Source organism: Carassius carassius, chromosome 19 (genome assembly GCF_963082965.1).
Source record: "Carassius carassius chromosome 19, fCarCar2.1, whole genome shotgun sequence".
Lineage (NCBI taxonomy): Eukaryota > Metazoa > Chordata > Actinopteri > Cypriniformes > Cyprinidae > Carassius > Carassius carassius.
Window position 1 is genome coordinate 22,877,518 of NC_081773.1, and position 24,738 is coordinate 22,902,255.

Genomic DNA, 24,738 nt, shown 5'->3' on the forward strand with positions numbered 1-24,738 from the left:
CATCCGCCTCAAGGTTGTGCGTGTTGTGGCTTCACAAATGCTTTGCTGCATACCTCGGTTGTAACGAGTGGTTATTTCAGTCAAAGTTGCTCTTCTATCAGCTTGAATCAGTCAACCCATTCTCCTCTGACCTCTAGCATCAACAAGGCATTTTCGCCCACAGGACTGCCACATACTGGATGTTTTACCTTTTCACACCATTCTTTTTAAACCCTAGAAATGGTTGTGCGTGAAAATCCCAGTAGCTGAGCAGATTGTGAAATACTCAGACCAGCCCGTCAGGCACCAACAACCATGCCACGCTCAAAATTGCTTAAATCACCTTTCTTTCCCATTCTGAAATTCAGTTTGGAGTTCAGGAGATTGTCTTGACCAGGACCACAACCCTAAATGCATTAAAGCAACTGCCATGTGATTGGTTGATTAGATAATTGCATTAATGAGAAATTGAACAGGTGTTCCTAATAATCCTTTAGGGGTGTGTGTGTGTGTCTGTGTGTGTGTGTGTGTGTGTGTGTGTGTGTGTGTGTTTGTGTGTGTGTGTGTGTGTGTGTGTATATATATATATATATATATATATATATATATATATATATATATATATATATATATATATATATATATATAATTTTCCACTTATTTCACTTATATTTACTCAAAATCTCTTTAAGATAACTCTCACTTACTGACTATAATACGTTTGTTTATTTGGAGAACATTTTAACTAAAGAACTGTCAAAAAGCTCTGTTCACTGTGTCTGACTGACCGCCAGTAGTTCGTTAGATGCTGAAAAGGCTCCGCCTCGTTACAGAAAAAAGTGGGCAGCTGAAATGAAGGGGGCACAAGTTTACTAATTAGGGCACTTGTGCACAGCCTAACCGATGCAACAGCCTGAAACATAACTCGAGGAAAGACACTGCACTGTAAATATACTTTACCTCAGCCAATTGCTTTCGTTAGTTCGTTAAATTAGCAGTGTTCGTTTATATATTATCAGTTTAGGATTGTCTAGCTCCGTGTAAACCACATAATCTGATGCATGTGTTGGGTCTCATGTGGCACGTCGACCCTCCCGGTTCGGAGTAAAGGATTCTTTGACATTAAGTAGAACATTAATCCAAGAAGGTTAAACAGCTTTGACCGCAGTGTGAGGCGGATGAGTTTTCACTCTCTGTGAAGGGACGGACTTGGACGCGCGCTCAGGAATCCTCTAGATGTCGAGTGTCCTAATACACACTTGGATTCATTGAAGACATGGGAAAAAAGAAGGGTAACGAGGACTGTTTTTAAGTTTGAACTCTTTCAAATGCTTTTGAAAATGTCTTCGGAGTTAAAAAAAAAAAATGGAATAAACTCTGCGAGACGTCCTTATTTATTTATTTTTGCAAATTGTCGTGGATTTAACATTAGTGCAACTTTTAGAGGTAAAGGTAGTTGTAAAGTTTAATATTAGCGTTAAAAAACAATAACTTTGCTACATGCATAGCCTATATCACGTATTTCATAATGCTAATGCGAAAATATGATGCACTGCCAAATAATCGATGACAGGAATGTTGAATGCAACAGTGGCGCCTGGCTGTGGGAAAAACAATGTCGAGTTCCAGACTTGCAAGCAGTGGAAATGTACGCGACTTAATGTGGCTTTATCAACTGGATTCTTCCTAAGCAAATAAAAAGTGCACTGCAGGATCTGGCATTTTTCCCTGTTAGGGTGAACCTGGAAGCACAGTTTAAAAAAATGATAAACATTATTGAGTAATATCAGATTTAAAATTCCACACTAAGGTCTACCTGATGTTTGTCATATCTTTTTTGCTCTAGACAAAGATGTTGATGCAGAGGACCATGGAAAAGGACAGCGTTCACCGGTGAGAGTTATTTAAATTTTTTTTTTCGTTACAGATTGGAAAATGTCTGTCCGACAGTAACAGTAGTGTAGCCAGAAAAGAGACTCTGGGTGTGCATATAAAAATCTGGGTGTGCCACATTTATTGTCACATTACTGTGCAAAATTATAAACCATAACCATGCCCCACATAACCATAAAACTATATAACATAATATAGCTGAAAGCAGCAATATGGGGCCAAGCCCTGCAAGGGACAGCAAGCAGACCAAGTATTGCGCACAGCTATCACATCAAGCATTTAAGCACCAAGAGCAGTGTGGAGCCTGAAGAACAAAACATCAGAAATCGGGGACAGTACTTTTAATGCGGCTCGGCCCGAAGATCATTTGAGCAAATGTTGGACAATTTTGGAGCAAATGTTGGACAATTTTGGACCAATTTTAAAGGAGGAGTTTTTTTTTTCCGTAGCCAGGAGTGCAGGAGGAGTCACATCTTGCTAGCGACATATTGCTAGCTAGCAATGTGCAATCAAAAATTATCTGTTTATATACGCGGCAAAGATCTCTGGGGAGCTGCTGGGGTCACAGTCAGCTGCTGTTTGCTGATTGGTTGGCAGTCCGAATGTCGGCAGATATTTTTTTAACGAAAATAATTTAAAATGTAAATTACATTTTGAGCATTATGGCACCATATATTGGATTCTTATTTCTGTGCCCCTGAGAGTATGATTCAGAATGTTCAGTGGCGTCACAGAACTGCCAGATTCAAACTGCTTTCGCGCGTTGGCTGGCGCTGAGCCAGAGACGGACGCGCTCAGCGCTTGTCATATATCACAACTAATATGCAGTGTTTTCAACCACATGTTTATTTTAGGTTTCATACACTTAAATATACATAATCACTAGTAAAACAATACATTGGTAGTTTGTAAAATACACTCTGATGTCTATGGAAGCAGCAAAAACTATCTTTCTATTCAAATGTAATTTGCCGACCTGTTTTATTCATATATCAGACACACATAGCAGAACAATAAAGTTTACTCTATTCTTCTCCCAGTTCAACAGCCACTTTCTTTCATGTATTTCGGGAGAAATTTGGGCATTCAAGTGCTGTACGTTAAATCCGACTGACACGACTCTGAACTGCAGCGCTCATCTCGTTATAGATCAAGGATAATTTATAAAGGTTTTTAAACGAAGAATCAGAATCAGTAGCGTAGCCAGAAAAGAGACTCTGGGTGTGCATATGAAAATCTGGGTGTGCCACATTTATTGTCAGATTACTGTGCAAAATTATGGGATAATATTTTTGTCGCACTGCTTCCGTCCAACCATACTCCTAGTGGTAATTTGCAGGTCATGTTAAAATGTAGTTAATTGTTAAATGTAATAATTTTCTTCCAAATACGATAATTTTGAACTTCTGGTACGATACTTGGACATTTCCAAATTTGCAACACTGTCTGTTGATGTTGGGCCCGGGGAGGGAGAAATATCCTCATCAGGTGTAAGGTTAGGCCTTGTGTCCGGCTGTCCATCAAGCCAAGGTTTTTTGCTAAAAAAAAATTAAGAAAGGAGCTCTGCGACATATTGCTAGCTAGCAATGTGCAATCAAAAATTATCTGTTTATATCAAAGACTGCTGGGGTCACAGTCAGCTGCTGTTTGGTGATTGGTTGGCAGTCCAAATGTCGGCAGATATATTTTAACAAAAATAATTTAAAATGTAAATTACATTTTAACATTTTTAGCATTATTGCACTATATATTGGATTCTTATTTCTGTGCCCCTGAGAGTATGATAATGTTCAGTGGCGTCACAGAACTGCCAGATTCAAACTGCTTTCGCGCGTTGGCTGGCGCTGAGCCAGAGACGGACGCGCTCAGCGCTTGTCATATATCACAACTAATATGCAGTGTTTTCAACCACATAATGTTTATTTTAGGTTTCATACACTTAAATATACATAATCACTAGTAAAACAATACATTGGTAGTTTGTAAAATACACTCTGATGTCTATGGAAGCAGCAAACACTATCAAATGTAATTTGCCGACGTGTTTTATTCATATATCAGACACACATAGTTTTTTTTTTTAAGTAAACTTTTTTTAAAGTTTACTCTATTCTTCATCCAGTTCAACAGCCACTTACTTTCATGTATTTCGGGAGAAACTGGGGAATTCAAGTGCTGTACGTTAAATCCGGCTGACAGGACTCTGAAATGCACTGCTCATCTCGTTATAGATCAAGATAATTTATAAAGGTTTTTAAACGAAGAACCGGAATATCAGATAGTTGACATGGTAAGCAAGTTTGTGTATATATTTTAATAAAAAATGAAAAATTAAATAAAACGAATACCGATACATCTGTTAGTGGCTGCGGTGTGTCACGTGACAATCAAGACGCGTCGCCATAGAAACAAGGGGTCAGTTAAAATATTTGTAATTTACGCGTGAAAGGGTTGATTTAAAAAATATATATATTCTAAATAACAACAATAGCCCAAGTTTAGTAAACATTTTTTATTGAGACTATAAAAAATAATTCTGCATCTATTTTTAGGTGTGCCAGCTGCCACTGTGGGTGGCACAGGCACACCCTGGCACACCGACAGGAAATACAGTATCTGGTATCTGAAGTCACTACAGTTTGTAAAGCTACTAAACAAGATGGGACTAGAAAGAGTACAATATTGTGCAATATTCCAAATGTTAGATGACATAAACAAATCAATGGAACTCCCAATGGGGACATTTTTTTTTCACGTTCTGTGTCATTTTTGCCTTGATCCCTGGTGAATGTTTCATATTTTTTATTTGAAAATATTTTTTACAATCATTTTATTCTGATAAATGAAACAAAAGATTGCATTTATGATTAGGATATTGTTAACTATCTTTTAATTTCTTTCAGTGTAAATGGGACAAGCCTGTTTGTAATCAAATTCTTCTTTGTTTTGCGTTCAGAAATTATGTGGCACTAACTACCCAGTTAGCATTGCCTTCATTGTGGTCAATGAGTTCTGTGAAAGATTCTCTTATTATGGAATGAAAGGTAATTAAATAAAAAAAAATAAAGAAGAAATCTGATATCACTTTTTTATATATTAATGTATTTTCTAATGATGTATTAATTTTTATACGTCTTATTTATAAAGCGGTGCTCACGCTTTACTTCATCCACTATCTACATTGGGACAAGAATCTATCTACAGCTGTGTACCACGCTTTCTCAAGCCTGTGTTACTTCACTCCGCTTCTGGGGGCTATGATAGCCGACTCATGGTTAGGGAAGTTCAAGTAAGTCTTGCTGGGTTAAGAAACATCCTAACTTAGAGTCTTGTTCTATCTGCTTACTCAGTAATGCATATTGTAATGTAATTTTACATAAGATTTGACAAATTTATATTTCTTGAGAATTAGGATAGGTTTCTGAAATACAGCCTGTAGTATTGTACTTAATACTCAATAGATGAATTATAGGATTTGTTTTCTGTTCACAGAACCGTCATCTATCTGTCAATAGTCTATGTGATTGGTCATGTGGTCAAGTCTGTGGGTGCCATTCCTGACGTGGGGGACAGCACTGTTCATGTGTAAGTTTCTTTTGTTGCAGGGTGTAGCATGCTACCGTGAGACCATACTGTAAATCTGCTTCAAGTGAAGTAAACCTTTATTTTATGGAAGAGGAAGGAAGGAAAAATACAATTTTGTTCTTTCCTTGTAGAGTTTTCTCAATGCTTGGTCTGGTCCTCATAGCCTTTGGGACAGGAGGGATCAAACCATGTGTTGCAGCATTTGGTGGTGACCAGTTCGACGAAGAGCATGTAAGTCACAATATAAAATGATGTCCAATGACACCCGTCCAATTCCATAAATTAAATTAAGTCATTTTTAATAAAAGCACAGAACAATCTGAGATTGTACAGTAAAATTACAAGGAAAAAATTACAGAACCAAATATGAAATAACAAACAATACACTGGTTAGACATTCAATATATTTTATTTTATTTGTTTAAATATTATAATTCTAGTGTGATTTGGTTTAAGAGTATAAGTTTTTAGGAATACAGTCATTTTAGTTATTACAAATTTAATTGACATGGGCTAAAAGACAACTTTTAATCTGATTGTGTTTTTAATAAATCTAACTTTTATCCCTTTTGTATTAAGGCAGAAGAGAGGACAAAATTCTTCTCCATCTTTTACATGTCAATCAATGCTGGAAGTGTCCTGTCCACCATTATCACACCAATACTAAGAGGTCAGTCTCAAGATAAGCTTCACCGATAAGGCTGCAATTTATCTTTTAAAGAAGTATATGTCATGAAGTGTGATTATTATGCCAATTAGAGAAACCTGAGATCATCATTACTCTCCACAGGCGATGTGAAGTGCTTTGGAGGAGATTGCTACGCCCTGGCCTTTGGAGTTCCTGCAGCTTTAATGGTCATTGCCTTAGGTGAGGGTCCTCTCAAGTTTCAGAGAGATTGAGGTGGAAGAATGGAAGGAATTTGGGAAGATTTTAGGAAGAATTTGGTAATCCCAGTAAATTGTATTTGTGAAACCAACTCTTCACATAAGGCTTGTATATTTAACTCCTAGCAATTTATTTAGAAAATCCCAGTGTGTTATGATAGCACATTAGGGAACCCCATTCACTGTGCCATGAATCCTGTATATAAAGAGAATGGATACAGCCTTTGTCTGGAAACTGTATGGACCATATACACATACAGTGGATATTTATATTTAACATTTATTTTAGTGTGGCTGAAGTGCCAAATACATTTTGGGGACTCTGTAGGTTAATTCTTGCTTTGAGCTGCTTGCTATTTCTTTAGTTGCTTTGGATTAAAGTATCTTCTAAATGTAAATTCATTTAACATCTCTTTATTCATTTAGCAGTAGAATATATTATAAAATAGAGAAATATAAATTTTGACACTGCATTAAAGCTTATATGAATTACTATTTGATTATTACTGCACTCTAGAGAAAAGCATGCTATTTCTATCACCCTCATTTAACTCATTAGGCATGTAATTAACTTTGCATCTATTCACATAGTGGTATTTATCACTGGAAGTGGGCTGTATAAGAAAAGTCCTCCGGAAGGAAATGTCCTGGTGCGTGTTTGCAAATGTATTGGGGTAAGCAAATCTTGTCAACGGCTTTCTTTAGTGTGTTACTGAAGGATCTGGAGCATGAAAAGAAGGCTAACAGTCATCTTTTGCTCTGTTTTTTACCAGTTTGCTATACGCAATCGATGGATGAGTTCCGAAAATAGCCCAAAAAGGAGTCACTGGTTGGATTGGGCAGAAGAGAAGTACTCAGTATGTTTCAGTTGCTGAACAAGCCAAATCTAGCAAGTTGAAATCATGTTGCTCCATACCAAATCATGTCACGGTTTTGATGTTTTTACAGAAGCGGCTCATTCAGGAAATTAAAATGGTGTTCAGGGTGCTGGTTCTTTACATTCCGTTGCCCATGTTTTGGGCTCTCTTTGACCAGCAGGTAAAAGGTTATATTCAATTGATATCCTTTGTATTTTCTAATCAATCAAATTATTGTTACAGTATTTCACTTAAAGGGCCAGGACATCCTCAAATGACATTGTTCATTTAAGAAATAAGGAAAGTTTCTTGATTCCTTGTGTTCTTTGTGAATTCCTCTAATATTGGAAAATGTCTGTCAGACATGATGTAAGGAACCAGTGGAAAATGCTTTTCTTATCACAGCACTTTACATTGATCACAGAATAATTAAATTATAAATATAATAAGTTAATTTAGCATTGCTCTCTTTGTTCTATGCCAGGGTTCACGCTGGACTCTGCAAGCCACTCGAATGAACATGGATTTTGTAAGTCCTTTTTTGTTTGACCTCTAATAGAAAGACATAAATACTTTATTGGAATAAGATTATCACACCCCATTTCATAATATTATTTTATTCTAAGTATGTTATTTTAAGTAATTAAGCAATATGGCAAGTAAGATAACATGATGCCCTTGAAGTGATCTCATATTATTTTTTTGAAGTACAGCTAAGTATGGTGACCCATACTCAGAATTCGTGCTCTGCACCCGGAGCAGTGGGCAGCCATTTTTATGCTGTGGCGCCCGGGGAGCAGTTTGGGGTTCAGTGCCTTGTTCAAGGACACCTAAGTCGTGGTATTGCCGGCCCGAGACTATAACTCACAACCCCAGGGCACGACTCTCTGACCACTAGGCCACGACTTCCCTTCCCTTTTTTATTTTGATAACAATATACAAGCTTTGACATCGTCACTATTGAATCCAAAAGTTATATATATATTTTTCATTTTATTGCAGTTCTTGTTGTTTTGTTTTTGCTTTTTGACTATGCATATCTGTTTTGAAGATGACCGTAAGACAATTTCCTCCTGAATGATGACAAAATGGTCTTCAAAATCAGAATCATGGGTTCCTCATTTGTTTAACAGGGTGGAGGCTTCATAATAAAGCCTGATCAAATGCAGGTGAGACAAACAGACAGAAAGATCCCCATATAGATGCGTACATGCATATGCTGCAGCTATCACTCAGTCATTAGGTGTTCGTGATTTGATTTTCAAGAGTTGATGATATAAAATATTGAAATAATAACATTTTTGCTTAAAGACTGGCATAAAGTGTACATTAATTTGAACATTAATTTGTACATTAATGAATTTGTTAAGATGCTGAATGCTTTGCTGATTCTGGTGTTTATCCCGATCTTCGACATGGGCATATACCCACTGATAGGGCTGTGTCAGATCAAACTCACGTGAGTGCTGTATAAATGCACAATCACATAAAAAAGACATATTTCAATACCTACCAATACTATCTATCTATCCAACTTTTTATATAAAAACAATATCTATCTATCTATCTATCTATCTATCTATCTATCTATCTATCTATCTATCTATCTATCTATCTATCTGTCTATCCGTCTATCCGTCTATCCGTCTATCTGTCTGTCTGTCTGTCTGTCTGTCTGTCTGTCTGTCTGTCTGTCTGTCTGTCTGTCTGTCTATCTATCTATCTATCTATCTATCTATCTATCTATCTATCTCTCTCTCTCTCTCTCTCTCTCTCTCTCTCTCTCTCTCTCTCTCTCTCTCTCTCTATATATATATATATATATATATATATATATATATATATATATATATATATATATATATATATATATATATATATATATATATACAGTACAGACCAAAGGTTTGGACACACCTTCTCATTCAAAGAGTTTTCTTTATTTTCATGACTATGAAAATTGTAGATTCACACTGAAGGCATCGAAACTATGAATTAACACATGTGGAATTATATACATAACAAAAAAGTGTGAAACAACTGAAAATGTCATATTCTAGGTTCTTCAAAGTAGCCACCTTTTGCTTTGATTACTGCTTTGCACACTCTTGGCATTCTCTTGATGAGCTTCAAGAGGTAGTCACCTGAAATGGTCTTCCAACAGTCTTGAAGGAGTTCCCCGAGAGATGCTTAGCACTTGTTGGCCCTTTTGCCTTCTGTTTGCGCTCTAGCTTACCCCTAAACCATCTCGATTGGGTTCAGGTCCGGTGACTGTGGAGGCCAGGTCATCTGGCGCAGCACCCCATCACTCTCCTTCTTGGTCAAATAGCCCTTGATGCCTTCAGTGTGACTCTACAATTTTCATAGTCATGAAAATAAAGAAAACTCTTTGAATGAGAAGGTGTGTCCAAACTTTTGGTCTGTACTGTATATATATATATATATATATATATATATATATATATATATATATATATATATACACACATACACTGAAGTACCTGCTTGAAGGGATGTTTTCTTGATTCAACATTTGTGAGATTGTACACACAATAAGGAATAATAAAAGAAATAAACAATAATACACAAAATTTAGTTTACTGTTTTTGATGGAAAACATTAGACCAGGGGAAAATGTTATAATACAACCTACCATAAGATATAAGCATTATTTGTGTTAACATTACACTAACTAACCTTGTCTGTGTTAAGTTCTAACCAGTTTTTCTTGTTCATTTTCAGTCCACTAAGAAAGATGGCTACAGGCATGATCCTTGCTGCACTTGCATTCTGTGCTGCAACTGTCGTAGAAATCAACGTCATTGTATGTACATTTTCAAATATTGCATCTAAAGAGCTTCTGTGGAACCACTAAAAGCAGTCATTTAAAGCTTGTCAACATTAACTGAAAGTTACATTTCATCTCTCTGGCCAGAAATCCGTTGTGGAGCCACCTCTTGCCAAAGAAAGCCTGGTTCAGGTTTACAATCTTATGGATTCAGAGGTCACCGTGCAGTTTCCAGGACACACCGTCCTCTCAGATCCACTTAAATCATATGAGGTAACATCACTAAAGTACAGACAAACACTGATTGCATTTTATGATGTTTATACTTAACATACTTTTAATGTCTTTTCTGTGTATATTACCATAATACAGTACTGTTCAAAAGTTTGGTTAAACTAGTACTTATATTCATCAAGGATGCTTTAAACTTCAAAAGTGACAGAAAAGTGTCAAACGTTTAATCACATCCAAAATAAAAGTTTTTGTTTACATAATATATGAGTGTGTACTGTGTATATTTATTATGTGTATAAGTAAATCCCAACACATGCATGTATGTATTTAAGAAAAATGTTATGTTTACATATTAAATATGTATATTTTCAAGATAATTATACTGAATGTTTGTGTATTTATATATACATAATAAATGAACAGTACACTTACGTATATTATGTAAACAAAAACTTTTATTTTGGATGCGATTAATCGTTTTGACAGCACTTATATTTACATTAAAAACAAAAACAGTTCTGGACTTTCAATTCATCAAAGATTCCTGAAAAAATAAGTATCATTGTTGTATAAAGTATACACTTTACTCAAAAATCTTACAACCCCCATCCCCCCCACCCCCAAACTTTTTTAACCTCGGTGTATAGAATACATCAGTATTACTTGAAATAAGAGTGAATATGATCTTATTTCATACAGTTCCAACTCTAAATTCTGATTCAGAGCCGTGATTGAAGACGTTCTTGTCATGCAGGATCCTTCGGGATACACAGGTCTTCCGCTTACTGGCGAATCCCAGCTCTACACAGTTATGGTCACTTACAATGGTACCGAATACCAGTGTGGACTCACGTTCACAGAACGGACTGCCTACAGTCTCTTCCTGTACACTGCAAAACCTGGTGACACTGTATGCAAACTGGTGAGCATCTGTTTGTGAAATTTGCTTTCAGATTTCATCAGCAAAGTTTGTACCAGCATATACATTATTATACGTTACAATACATTATTAGAATGATTTTAATCATTATTTATTAAACTAAATACAGGTGAAAGATCACATCATCAAATCTGAAACCGGGGATGCGTATCTAAGGTAAATTAATACTAGCAGAACATTGTTTTATATTGTTTCAGATTACTGTTTAACAGCTGTGTTACACTTTAGTGTTTGCTGTGATTATCAATCCCTTCCAGCTAACCACTGACAAAACAACTGGCATTTTCTGAAATCATTTACAGTACATTGCATGTTTGACTTTTGCAGGTTTATGAATACACACACAGAGAATATCAACATAACTGTTGGCACTGATGAATTTTTTGCGGCTGCCAATTATGGGATTTCTCAAAATATCAATGTCCCTAGGGGAGAGTAAGTCTACATCTATTTTATTATCCATATAGTTTTCAAGTCGCCCCAACAAATGACCACAGTTCTCTTTTCAGATACAATGGAGTTGTTTGCAAAACAAACTCTAACCAATATCACATCGACCTGGGACTTCTTGATTTTGGTGCCTTCTATACCGTCATACTCTCAAAGGTGGGTGATAGAGTTTCTAGTTAACGTCTTTCTGCAACTTTTACTTTACTACAAAACTTAAGCTATAGGTTAATGTGTACTTTATAAGGGCTGAAGTCAATGAGAACTTGGTGAAAGTTTTTAATGGTTCATTTTTGCTGATCTATGAGATGTTTCACCAACAAAATATTTACTTCATGCAACATTCAGTTCTGCAACCTCCAGTTATTTCGTTGTTTTTGTGCCACATCCATCACGAGATAGAAAATAATGACTGTTTAAGCACCTTAAAATTCTTAAAAGAATTGAATGCTTTTATTCATAAAGGATGCATTCAATTGATCAAAAGTGATAGTAAAGACTTTATACAAAATAAATAAATACATATATGTCATTCTTTTGATCAATTCATCAAAGAATCTTGAAAAAAGGGTGTCACTGTTCTTCAATGTACCTTTGTTTCTTGAGTCAAATCATTTCAAATCAATATTGAATATATTATTATAGTCATAGTAATTACATTTCACAATATTACTGTTGTAACTGTATGTTTGATCAAATACATGCAGCCTTGCTGCACCTTCTTTTATAAAAAAATAAAACAAATCTTGACAACCTCAAATATTTCTTTTAAAGGTTGCACAGGCGTACATTCAAGGCACTGCCTTTATGGATCAGTATCTTGACATGCATATGGTTAATATCCACAGGAAAGTAATGGTCTGACATTCAAAAAGATGGAAGATATCCAAGCCAACAATATTCACATTGCTTGGCAGATTCCACAGTACGTCTTCATCACTGCTGGAGAAGTCATGTTCTCCATCACTGGTTTGGAGTTCTCCTACTCACAGGTAAGTCCATCAAATGTCTTGTACTTTAATCTTGTCTATAAATTTTATATTCTTATGGTTTTGTATAAAGGCACCGGCAAGCATGAAGTCTGTTCTCCAGGCTGGATGGCTTATGACTGTGGCATTTGGAAATGTCATTGTACTGATTGTGGCAGAGGGGGCTGGGATGGAACAGGTAGGCAGTGGGCTTTCTTATAAACACCTCTTTGGTTTTAATGCATAAATCCTGCACTGACAAACTGATTTGAATCTACAGTGGACAGAGTTCCTCCTTTTTGCTGGCCTTTTGGTGGCTGTCAGCATCATCTTCTCCATCATGGCCTATTTCTACACTTATGTGGATCCAGACCAGCTGGACAAGATTTTCAGGGAGGACACCGATGATGAAAAAGTGGAAAGTTCTGATAGGAAGAAAAATGAGGCCATTTCCTTGATTGACATGCCGAAGCAAACCATTATGTAGCAAAATGTCTGGGTTTTGTTATGAACAATTCAGATCCATTAATTGCCAATAAGCCAATGAACTTCTTTCACCTCAGACTGTTATAGCCGACCGTGTTAGATTATTTTGCTCCAGAGCCTTTATGTGGCATCATGCTGATCTCTTCTGCTCGGGGATCATATTTCAGCTGAATTAAGAGAAATGTACTACGCTGAAGGAATTATGGTTTTACTTGACCTGATACCTCACAAAAAGAAATCAGTTTTTTTAAGCAGTTCCAAAATGTAATCGTTAAGAGTGTGATCTGAGGTCTGTACAATTTTGGTTTTTGAAGTCTCTAATGTTCAACTAAGGCTGTATTTATTTGATCAGAAATACAGTAAAAATGACAATGTGAAGTAGTACAATTTAAATAACTGTTTTCTATTTTAGTATCCTCTAAAATATTGTTTATTATGCCTGCCACAGCCAAGCTTAAGATTTAGTAGCCATTACTCCAGTCTTCAGTGTCACATGATGCTTCAAAAATCCTTCCAATATGCTGTTACTCTAGAAACATTTTATTTTCATCATCTTATTTTTAGCAATGCTGAAAACAACTGCTCAGTATTTCTGTGGAAACACACATATTTGGTGGGGATTCTTTGATGTGAGTTCAAAAGAACACTGCTTATCAGAAATATAATTTTTTGTAATAATGTAAAAAAAAAAAAACAATTTAATTAGTCTTTGCTGAATAAAAGGAAGAATTTCTTTAAAAAAATCAAATGTGTAGTCGCAAGTTAAAAAAGTTGACCCCAAAATGTTAGTGAATAAACTTCAATAATATCAGTGTCTAATGCCATTTGCACATTTCAGCTCGCAATTGGACATAATGTTTGTCAGTCCTGCAGTATTCAGATGAAATTACTTTCTAAACAAGTTATTAAAGCGATGGAGCTGGATGTGTTACTGCCGACCCATATTGCCTGAGGTCTTCCAGTCAGAAAGAGTCTTTTGTGCAGTGGTGCTCTTTTGTTCCTCGAAGCGAGCGAAGAAGGCATTCACCTCGTTCAGCAGAGAGATGGTGCTGTCACAGGTCCGCGGTGGGGGCTTGTAGTCTGTAATGGTCTGTATCCCCTGCCACGGGCTCCTGGGTGACCGTCTCTGAGTAGCCTACTCTTGGAGGTCTGTGGTGTTATTGTATGTGGCAGCCTTTTTTTAAATATTGCAGTCAGTGGTGTCAAAACAGTCTTGAAGAGCCTCTGAGGACCCTTCTGGCCACACTTATGTTTGTGAACCGGTTTGGTGACTTTAAGGAGCGCTCTGTATGCAGGCATTAGCATGACAGTGATGTGGTCTGAGGCACCAAGGTGGGGGAGGGCCTTGTAAGCTCCTCTCTGGGTGGTGTAAACAAAGTCCAGTGTTGTTTCCCTGTTTTGTAAAGTCTATGTGTTGGTGTAGTTTTGGGAACACACTCTTTAAGTCTGCGTGGTTGAAATCCCCAGCTAAAATGAGAAAAGCATCTGGCACTTGAGAGCTGCCTGCCAACAAAACATACATTTTATTCACTTTTACTTTCCATCTGTATTTCTGAATCATGACCAGGATCTTTTATAGCTGGGACTGGTTCATCTTTCAGTATCAAATGATGTGCAAATCCAGCATCGAACCGGGCCTTATTTATAAAATGTTCATCAACAAACACTTGTGAAACTCCATTGCTAACCTGGAAAAACAAACTGTATCCGCTGTCCACACAACGCTGGGTTCTTTATGAAGCTGAACAAAGTTATCTTTCCCTTGAAACCAAAAACACACTTCTTTGGAACTCCCTGAAACTTGTACGAACCCGGAAGTAAGATTTTTGGCCCAGAAATACTCAGTCATACGTTGAAATGTTGTCCATGCTTAGCATGAGAATACAACCCTTTATCAGTGTAAAAAGGCCCTTTTCAGAATGCAAGAAACAGCATTGTAACCCCCCCCCCCCCATAAGCGAAAGCGTTGTGCAAAAAAATATTATTATAAATTATAAACTACAGTCACAGACACTCCCCTCACAGGATTAGATTTCTAAACCCGCTTTGGCTGGAATAACATTTTCATTCGCCGTGTACTTTTTACAAAAGCTGTGATTGAAATTGTTCAATTCAAATGGGGTTACAATCACTAGTAAATTCATATTTATGAAACATACATTTTACCAACCTCCTTAAAGATCAACTACTGTATGTCTGTCTGAATAGGGCCTTTGTTATAATGACCATTGAGGTGATACATACAAAATACATGCAAATGTAATACATGCAAAATGTGACTGTATCTAGTCTTTATGTTTTACATCAATTGTTTTGGGTCTGGAAAACAACTCATGTACAAAAGGAGTGATGGATTTAAGAGATAGCATGAGATCTTTTATTTCTACAAAAACTGTTCATCTAGTACAAATTAAGAGTGATGTTCTCTTTGTCGACACATGATTAGCCTTGTAACTAGACTGATCACATCAGGGTGTACCAGGAACTGGAGCATGTCATTGGTTGATATGTGCAAACCAGCACCTCCTCCTGAGGTTTCTGGACTTCCCGCTTCCTGATGTGCATGCAGACCGGATCTTCGATGAAGTTCATTGTCACTTCTTGGTTCATCTTCATCTTGGGATGTACTTTGGCACCGTGACAGCTCATTGTACCAGTAACAAGATGTGTCCTTTGGGCAGGTGTATGTGGGTTTGTGAGCCAAATTAACAGGAATGAGATGAGGTCCAAAGGGAACCACGAAAGAGAGAGACGTTGTAGACTTTAACAGTCCGCTGGAGTCGCGTTTTCCCAGCTCTGCAAGTGAGGCCGTGCCTTCAGTATCATCTCTCCTCTTTTCCATACAAGCCTTTACTGCTAGGTTCAAATACTGCATGTTTTCGTCATGTGGAGAAACTCCATCCTAAGAAACAACCATCAAGATGACACACTGTACTATACAATTAAACAGTTTCAAACAAACATTAAAATTCTGTCATTTTTTGGCATTTCAAACCTATTTCAACATGTTTCTCATACAAAAAAAATCTCATCATACTGCTTCAGAAGACCTGAAATGCACAAATGGTATCACCGTTTGCAGAGATTTTTGTCATGAAACAGCACATGGGTTTAAAATGACATGGTGTTAAGTAAATATGATATCTTCATTCATTACATAAATATTCCTATATGCTCTTCATGTAAAAAACTAATAATAGATAAGTAAATTGTTTATTAGAAAACATGGCACTGATCTGAGTCACACTGCATATACATATATTGTCCTAAAATGTTATTATTCCTCAGTATAAAATGTGTGTATATACTAAACTAAGGATAATTTCATGTATCTGTCATCACTTACAGTATTATAAATTCACTTTTTATGAGTTCAGACCTATATGGAATATGTATACTTTAAAAAAAACTGATTTTTCAATGGGCATAAACTACAAAAACCTGTTTATTTACAAAAACCTAGTTTAAAATTCAAGTTATTCTGTAATTGCAAAGCAGTCATTACTCCAGTCTTTGGAAACATGATCCTTCAGAAATCATTCTAATATGCTGATATGCAGCTCTAGGAACATTTCTTAGTGCTTAAAATGTTTGTGGAAACTGATAATTGTTTTTCAGGAATAAAAAGTGAACAGGATTAATTTAAAATAGAAATCTTTTGTATCTGTGTCTGTATGTGCTGGAGTTAATACCTCAGTAGGATTGAGCCAGCGGTCATTGTTGTCTAAACTGGGGGCACCTTTTAGGGCACACACAATAGTCTTAGTGAGAGCTTCTCCTACTCTGGCTTCATCATCCATGTCCTACGGCACAACGAGAAATGCAGCCTGATGATTTCAGCATCTCATTTTGATGAAAAAAGCAGTGATATTTCATAAGAAATAATCCAGCAGAGCCATAAAGTGTTTTACCATCTCAATCCAGGAGTTCACACTGACAGTCACTGGATCCACTGACTCCACATAGTGCCACCAATGTCTGGGGACAAACAGAACCTGATGAAAGATAACAGCAGTCAGTCAAAACTCTAGATATTATATAAGATATTAACAGCACTTCAAAAAAATGATCTGCTGTGCACTCTTATATAGAGTGTATGTACAGTCGGGGTGCACTATAGTGACCGCTTTGAAAATGAATTTTCGGTTTATCAGTAAAAAGTTCAATTATCGACTTAAATGTCAGATGCTAGTACTTTGTTCCTCTTTTGTTTTGACAGCAGCACTCAAGCTGCATGAACTACAAAAACTGTAAAACCTGATGATTATGTTCTCCATAATGATCTCAGAATGATCCAAAGATGTGCATACTGTAATAGTATGTACCACCAGGTGGCAGCTGTGCTCTGTATAACATCACATCATTTGGATCATAAAAAATCTATATCCTAGCAATATTTATGAGACTAGATGGGATCAATCGATTTCCACATGCAGTGGTTTTTAATCTAAGCAAAGTTTCTACAATAATAATAACAAAGCAGTAAACAGATGTAGCCATAAGTCAGGAACCAATCCATGGTAAAGATGATGCAGACAGAGTTAAGTGCTCATGGATTGACATGGAAACATCATTTAAAGTGAGCACTCAGTGAATGTATTGTTGTTATATTCAAAGAAGAAAATTAGAGAGGGTTAATTAGTGAGAAAGTTATTCATTAGTATGGCTTTTTTCCACACAAACACCAGAGGGTTAAAACCATTCTTTACCGCTAACATTCCAGAACTCAAGGTACATAGCAAATACAAAAGTTCTTCTGGTGATTTTTCCCCCTGTATATTTGCAGTGAGAGCAGTGGAGCAGTGTTAGCTCTCTCAGAGAATGGAAGTTTGTGTCTCTCGTCTTCATTAGTATGCTGGGAAAAGTGTGAGTGCTCCCGGAGAGTACGCTCGCTGTGTTGGACCGCCGCTAATTGCCTTTCCACCGTCTCGCCTCTCAAAGAGCTTGATCAGAGAGGTTTCACACACGCTACTGGAATCTGAAGGAGGGGGGTGTGCTACAAAACACACACAGCTACATGATTCATCTACGAGCCGCTAAAATTCACACACAGGAGACCGATTGTTGTGATACAGGATCCAAACAGACACTCAGGGAATGTTATATTAAATGTTTTGGAAACGTTCCATCAATGACCTCACTCTACAGTTAATTATGGACAAATCATTTGTAATGATTCAAACAACTTGTGACTACACATCTGAGATGAGCTTTGTGGGCAGTTGTGATAAATTTAATTAGATCATTTTAATTAAATAATTTAATAATAATACATCTAATGTAATATAAAAAAATGCAACAATGATAATTATTATAATACTTTATTAATAAAAAAATAAAATTATTAATTTTATTATGATTGATTTGAAGGGAATTCTAAAGGAAACTTCTTTAATGCTTCTTATTCTGCCTATGATATTTAGGATAAAAATACTTCCCATTTGTGTTATTTTATACCATTCTAAAACGGGGCAAAATTAGCCAGTGAACAGACTGACATGGAGGCAAAGTTTTAAAGTGGGCGCTCAGTGAATGTACTACTTTATTCAAAAGAGAAAATTACAGATACATTTTCTAAATCAGAGGCATGAATGATTAAATGACCAAAGATACATGAATAAAAATAGTTTCATATGATTGTACAAAAATAATATAACTGAGAGCTGTATACACAGTGTAGTGCAATAACGGTATATATTCTAGAAGTGCTTAGTGCACTGTTTTCCTTATGTTGGATTTATATTGTCATAAAATTATAAATAATTTAAAAATAATTACACATGTTAAATAATTTAGTGTTCCTGTAGCTCAAGTGGTAGAGCACTGTGTTAGCAAGTGCAATGTTGGGGGTTCGAATCCCGGGGAACACATGTTAGGAAAAATTGTTAGCCTGCTTTGGATAAAAGCATCTGCTAAATGCATAAATTTAATTTAATTTTTAATTTTAATAAACAAATTTTAGGTAATCCCACTGTTATTTTAGTATTTCTAAAATACTATTATAGTAGGTTTTTATTTTGATTTAAGTTTTAGACATTTTGTTTTGTGTTTTTGTCATTTTTAAGATGTCATCCCGGGATGACCAAATTAGTAGGTGTGTCCAAAACTTTTGACAGGAAGTGTATAAAAAAATGTCACATTTGCCTACCTGACCAGGCTGCAGAGTGACGGTGTGGACTCGAGCTCTTCTGAACGCTGGGAACTTCTTCAGGTCTGGCTGGACGACACTGACCTGGCTGAACACGCTGGACTCCTCGTATGGTATACGTGTTGGGTAGAGACAGTGTGTGTCATCGGGAGGAAAGAGATGCCAACGTTTTCTGGAAAAAGTGTGACTTTATTGAAATACAGTACCATTCAGATTTTGTGCCCAAATAAATATATCAGTCACAAATATATATATTTTTTCAGTGCTAATGTTTTTTTGGTATCTTGTAAAAAGCATTTTTAGCATGCAGTTTTTGTATTTACTTAAGGTGCCAACCAAGCAACTGCCATTGAGATTAATGGGAATACTTATAGATTTCTCAAAGTATCATGGAACTTCTCGCAGGAGATATTATACCATAACATGATTTCAGTGGCAGGCTATCTTAACACGAGGAGTCCAAATAAGCAATTACAGAGACAAGTCAAGCTCCAGAGAGAGATAAGATGGAGGAGAAGGTGCTTCATTGTCAGGTTCTGCTTGTCTCAATGGAGCAAATAACAAAATCTCAATAGCTGTTCACATCACTGCACTTTCCCTTTCTCATTCACTCTTTTGAATGCAGAGGAAAAATAGCCTTCTTTCAACAGCTCAGGATTGGATCAGGAGCCCTAACATAAGACGAGATAGAGCTCTTGTCAAATATTTGAAGGAATCACATGGTGGCGATCTAAACCATGTTCATAGAATAAGCCAAATTGGCAGTTTTGCCCTGGACTTATCTTGTTCAGGGGTTTATTGACAGCCGGTCATCAAAAACTAGTTTCATCTAGTCAAGAGTTCCTACTGGCACACATAAATACAATAAAATAGCAGAGTTGTGGGTTTTCATTCATTAAATAGTGACATTCACACCCTGAAATTGATTTTCAGGGGCATTTATTTTGTTTCTAACATCATCTAACAAAAAAAGCCTAAATCTAACATTTTCTTTACACAACATGGGTTGGTGAGATGTCTTAACAAAAATAAACTAAAATTAAAAACATATTTTGTTAATTAAAAAAGTTGCAATAATACTGTAATAAAAAGTTATGTAAATAAATTAAAAAGTTTTACATGAAAAAATTAAAGTTAAAGTAATACAAAAAAATTATTAAAGCTAAACAGAAATGACAAAAGCACATAAAAAGACTAAAGCTTTAACTAAAAATAAAATGAAAACTGAAAACATCAAAGAAAAACCAACTGAAAGTATGAATAAATGCAATAACAAAATACTAATTTTCATGAAAACCTTTCAATTCTATCTTGCCTGTTAAATCTGAAGTCATTTAAGTAAATTACTAAGTAATAAAATTACTAAAACTAAATAGAAATATCAAAGAACTTAATAAACATGATAAAAGCACATAAACTACTAAAACCTAAGCTAAAATTAAACTGAACACTTTATGGAAATAAAAGCTAATTCAAGATATTAATAAATACGATAAAAAAACATAAATGGTACTAAAATGATGGAATAATGGAATAATGGAATGGAATAATGTTAGCAAACGGAATAATTGCGAATACCCCTGGCCTGTTTGTCACTTTTAGTGGAGTTTATGCCTCAAAACCTGTGTAAACCTTGTCTAAACCTGGTTCTTACCTGCCTTGGATCTGGAAGACAAGATTGCATCCATAAGAGTCAAGGTGACAAGGAGTGTTTGCACCCTGCGTCCCAATCCAAAGTGTGCTATCTCGTCCATCTCGACCAGAAAAGCCAAAGTCGGACCACACCACATCCTGCAGTTATAAATATTTGTGGTTACAAAGAACAGAAAACTATTTGATTGCCTACTGATGTCAATTCTTTTCAATATTACAAACAAGAACCACTCAGAAATGCTGCCCTTGAAGGTAGATAATGAAACCATTACCATGTCCAGGGGACTGTAAATGAGATGATATGTAATCAAGCCCTCAGCAATGTTCAACTTGCCCTATTCATCATTTAAGATAGGCCCTTGTCTGCTCTCCATGCCCTGGCTGGCAGGGAGAATATTGGCACCTCATAAGCATTTATTATGATTTACAAAAACTGAAAGCTAGAAATGAACATTAGCTTATTGTTCCCTTGGCTGGAAAAGAACAAAACAAAATAAATTGGCACAAAATATCATTAAATGTCCACAGAATGACAATGATGTGCCACAGGATATGTTTTACTGAAATAATGAGAGCAAGAATTGATTAATTGCTCTTCATATCTGTTATTCCTAGTACTGTGATACATTTTCATGAGATGTTGTAACAATTGCAGGCTAATAAACAGTTTCAGAGCGCTCATAAAATAAAGGTAAGCATCCTCGGAAGACAAGGCAATACATACTGATGAATATTCGACTGTGTTTATTGATCAAAGCTCATGTCATTGACGTGCCCCGTGTGCTCTAGAGCGCCACTTCATGAAAAATTGGTCGCTGTCAAGCATAACTGGCATGCGGAAAAAGGCAAATGGGTTAATGTGGTGCTTGATGAGGTCTGAGAGCATGATTGATGGTAGGAGAAAATGAAAAGAGTAGTGTCTTGTCCATTTAGTTTTATTTTAACAGTCATAAAAACTCCAGAATGTGCAGTGGCAAAATATAGAGCTTGATACATTCTAAGAATATATATTTAAATAAGTGCTGTCAAACAATTAATCACGATTAATTGCATCCAAAATAAAAGCTTTTGTTTACACTATATATGAGTGTGTACTGTATATAAAAATATGTTATGTTTATATATTAAATATATTTATATGTTATATAAATATATATGTAAATGTTTATACATGTAAATATTTTCAAAATATATACTGAATGTGTGTGTTTTAATATATACATTATAAACAAATGATAGGTAAAAATTGATAGCCTGAATGCACTTTAAGTCGCTTTGGATAAAAGCGTCTGCTAAATGCATAAATTTAAATTTAATTAAAATTTTTAATTAAAATTTTAAATTTTAAACAAACACATTACACATACAGTACATATAATATCTAAACAATTTTTTTTTTATTTTGGATGCGATTCATCACAATTTAATTGTTTGACAGCACTAATTTAAATATATATTCCATACTTTAATTTATTCAACTTCATATTTTGCCACTGCACATTCTAGAGTATTTATGACAAATATTGCACATATAAAAACACATATTGCTTAATAATAATAATACATATTTAAAAAATAAAAATATAGAATATTTATTTAAAGTAATGGAAAGGAATTGGCACGGTTTACCTGAAACATGGCAGGTTTATCCTGAAAAAGCTGGGCAATGTACTTGTAATCAGCATAAGCCCAGAATTCTTTGCAGTGATAGTCAGAAAATGGCCCAACAAGAGATTCATCTTCATTGGCAGTCCAGGACAGAAACTCTTTAATGGTTGCTTCAATGTAGAAACACTCTGTTTCGAAAAGAGGAGCTGGTGCAAACAAAGTGAAACAAAATCAAAAAGTAATTAATGAATAGATTATTCCAAGAGGGTTTATTCTAAATGGACACTGGAAAAGGCAAATTAACAGTATTTTGTAAGAGGTTACTTGAATATAGAAATGGTTTATTTTACATATATACTTAATCACCATATTTAAGCTTTTAACTATTACTGAAATATGTTGTTGAAAATTCCGAAGTACAGTTTTCACTGCTTGACATTTACATTCTCACTTCCCATATTTGCATTTCACTTCAGTAAAAAGTCTAACAGTTATGACGGACTGGTTTGCCATAACTATTTGCCAGAAGTGCCAAGGAACCTGAATCGGCAAAGCCTCCACTGGTAGCAAAGGTTTCTGCAAGGCTAACTATTACCGCTTCACACATCTGGCAATTATTCCCGTCACACTGTTTCATTTGCTGTAAATGTGTCACCAATTAACCAATCAAAATAAAATTTCCTTCAAAGGAAACTTACATATTGTGATAGAGGGCATCTATTATCAGAAATTACTATGTTTTCTGTTGACACTCTTGGGGAACGGTTACTCAAAGCATTCTAAAAAATATATATATGCTGCCATTCAGTACACCACCTTCAGAAAGTATGCACGCCCCCACAGAAACTTGTTTCACATTTTGTTTCTGTTACACTGTTACACAAATTTTACCATGCTTACTTTATTCCTGTCAGTAACACCATAACACATTTTCAGTACAATTTAAAAATTAATGCCCTGATAATTTTTTTTTTTTTAATGATGTTCTGGGCAAATGGAGTTTCTATACTCTGATGATCTTGTTAATACCTACGAGAGGCTGTGTGATGTTTGTGGCTTACCCACATCCTCAGTCCTTTTCCCAATACGGAATCGAAGCCTCTCTGTAAGGCAAGTTGACAGGTGCTTCACAGTCCAATGCAATGCTGGCCAATCTGTGGTCATGTTCAGGAACACAGCAGGTTTCTGTAGAAACTGGACAATCCTCCTCGTCTCTCCTGGGGTAAAGGGTTTTGAAGCCATTCTAGCGTTACATAAAAATTATGAGATAAGGATGGTTAAACTGAGTGGATTTTGTCTTGTAAAACACAAATCTTATCTTTCTGATAAACTGTTGGAGATTCAGTTTAAAGCACTCAGATAAACACATCACAATCACTCAAGTGAATCACAAAGTCAAAACCATATCTAGGTCAAATCAGCTAGTAAGTGTCACCATCAATGGAACTGACATATTAAAATGTAAAAACACATCGTCTGTGCATGTGCAGCCCCTGCATGAACATAATATTCTTATTTACTGCAAATATTTACATTTTTTAATCTACACACATGTAAACACACCCAAAATCTATTTTCCAGCTAGTAAACAAAACTCACGTGAGACTTGCCGCTGATTTTTCTCTCTCAACACACGGGAAACGAAACAACGGCCATGTTGGCTCAACAAAAGTGCTGAAGCCTCGTTTAAGTTAATGACTAAGTTGATCCAACATGGAGAACAAGGACTTTCAGTTTCATATGTGACGTCAATTCCGTCCCGACACAGCGCATGCGCATTAAAGTTTGGAGCGTAGCTGTGAGTGTCATCGGTTGTTTTTGTTTTTGTTTCGATGGGCAGCTGACAAATTGAGCGACTGCCCTATTTTTTAACGTGGCATGTTATAGACGTTGCCGAATAGCATAAAGGCATTTTAAAAAGTGATCCCAAGTCTTTTCAATGGGTGCCGTGGAAAGCACCGAAGGAGAAAGGGAGCCTTTGCTGGTTCCATCCCAGCCGGCGACAAACACACAGCCTGTGTTGGGCAGGGTGTACGGGAGAAGATGGTTTGTTCTCACCATGTTTTCATTGTTGGGTTTTATGCAAGGACTTGTGTGGAACACCTGGGGCCCGATCCAGGTCTCAGCCAAACATGTGTTCGAGTTCTCCTCGACAGATATCGCGGTGCTGGTGATGTGGGGTCCAGTGGGTTACCTGCCCTGGCTGTTGTTTATGTGGTTGATGGATAAGAAAGGTGAGCTATTTTGGTTTTAGTTTTGTCATGGCA

At 36.1% G+C, this 24,738-nt stretch overlaps 3 protein-coding genes across 4 annotated transcripts in view; 2 read left to right on the top strand and 1 right to left on the bottom strand.

Annotated features, from left to right (window-relative positions):
• The first annotated feature begins 830 nt into the window (after nt 1-830).
• Nucleotides 831-13,695, top strand: LOC132095399 (solute carrier family 15 member 2-like). Its single transcript, XM_059500334.1, has 23 exons — nt 831-1,271; nt 1,826-1,872; nt 4,829-4,916; nt 5,020-5,161; nt 5,365-5,457; nt 5,589-5,688; nt 6,037-6,127; nt 6,248-6,325; nt 6,934-7,016; nt 7,116-7,199; nt 7,291-7,380; nt 7,684-7,728; nt 8,333-8,368; nt 8,570-8,658; nt 9,942-10,023; nt 10,135-10,260; nt 10,976-11,143; nt 11,271-11,317; nt 11,489-11,596; nt 11,671-11,767; nt 12,457-12,600; nt 12,671-12,775; nt 12,857-13,695. The coding sequence occupies exons 1-23, from the start codon at nt 1,256-1,258 to the stop codon at nt 13,061-13,063; spliced, it is 2,166 nt and encodes a 721-aa protein (XP_059356317.1). The 5' UTR covers nt 831-1,255; the 3' UTR covers nt 13,064-13,695.
• Nucleotides 13,696-15,409: 1,714 nt separating this feature from the next.
• On the bottom strand, nt 15,410-24,220 carry hspbap1 (hspb associated protein 1). Of its 2 annotated transcripts, none has more exons than XM_059500343.1 (8): nt 24,071-24,220; nt 23,533-23,714; nt 22,493-22,677; nt 20,865-21,001; nt 19,211-19,382; nt 16,974-17,057; nt 16,755-16,865; nt 15,410-15,964 (listed from the first exon to the last, which is right to left on the bottom strand). In XM_059500343.1, exons 2-8 carry the CDS (start codon nt 23,711-23,713, stop codon nt 15,473-15,475), a joined length of 1,362 nt encoding a protein of 453 aa, XP_059356326.1. In that variant the 5' UTR covers nt 23,714; nt 24,071-24,220; the 3' UTR covers nt 15,410-15,472. The 2 variants fall into 2 exon arrangements, with proteins under 2 accessions (XP_059356326.1, XP_059356327.1); XM_059500344.1 differs by lacking the exon at nt 24,071-24,220 and adding an exon at nt 24,035-24,053.
• A 42-nt stretch (nt 24,221-24,262) lies between these two features.
• The window catches only part of LOC132095406 (solute carrier family 49 member 4-like), a 38,330-nt gene continuing 37,854 nt past the window's right edge, over nt 24,263-24,738 (top strand). The window contains exon 1 of the mRNA XM_059500341.1: nt 24,263-24,705. Coding sequence (XP_059356324.1) covers nt 24,411-24,705 — 295 coding nt within the window. The 5' untranslated portion in view covers nt 24,263-24,410. The remainder of the gene's footprint in view (nt 24,706-24,738) is intronic.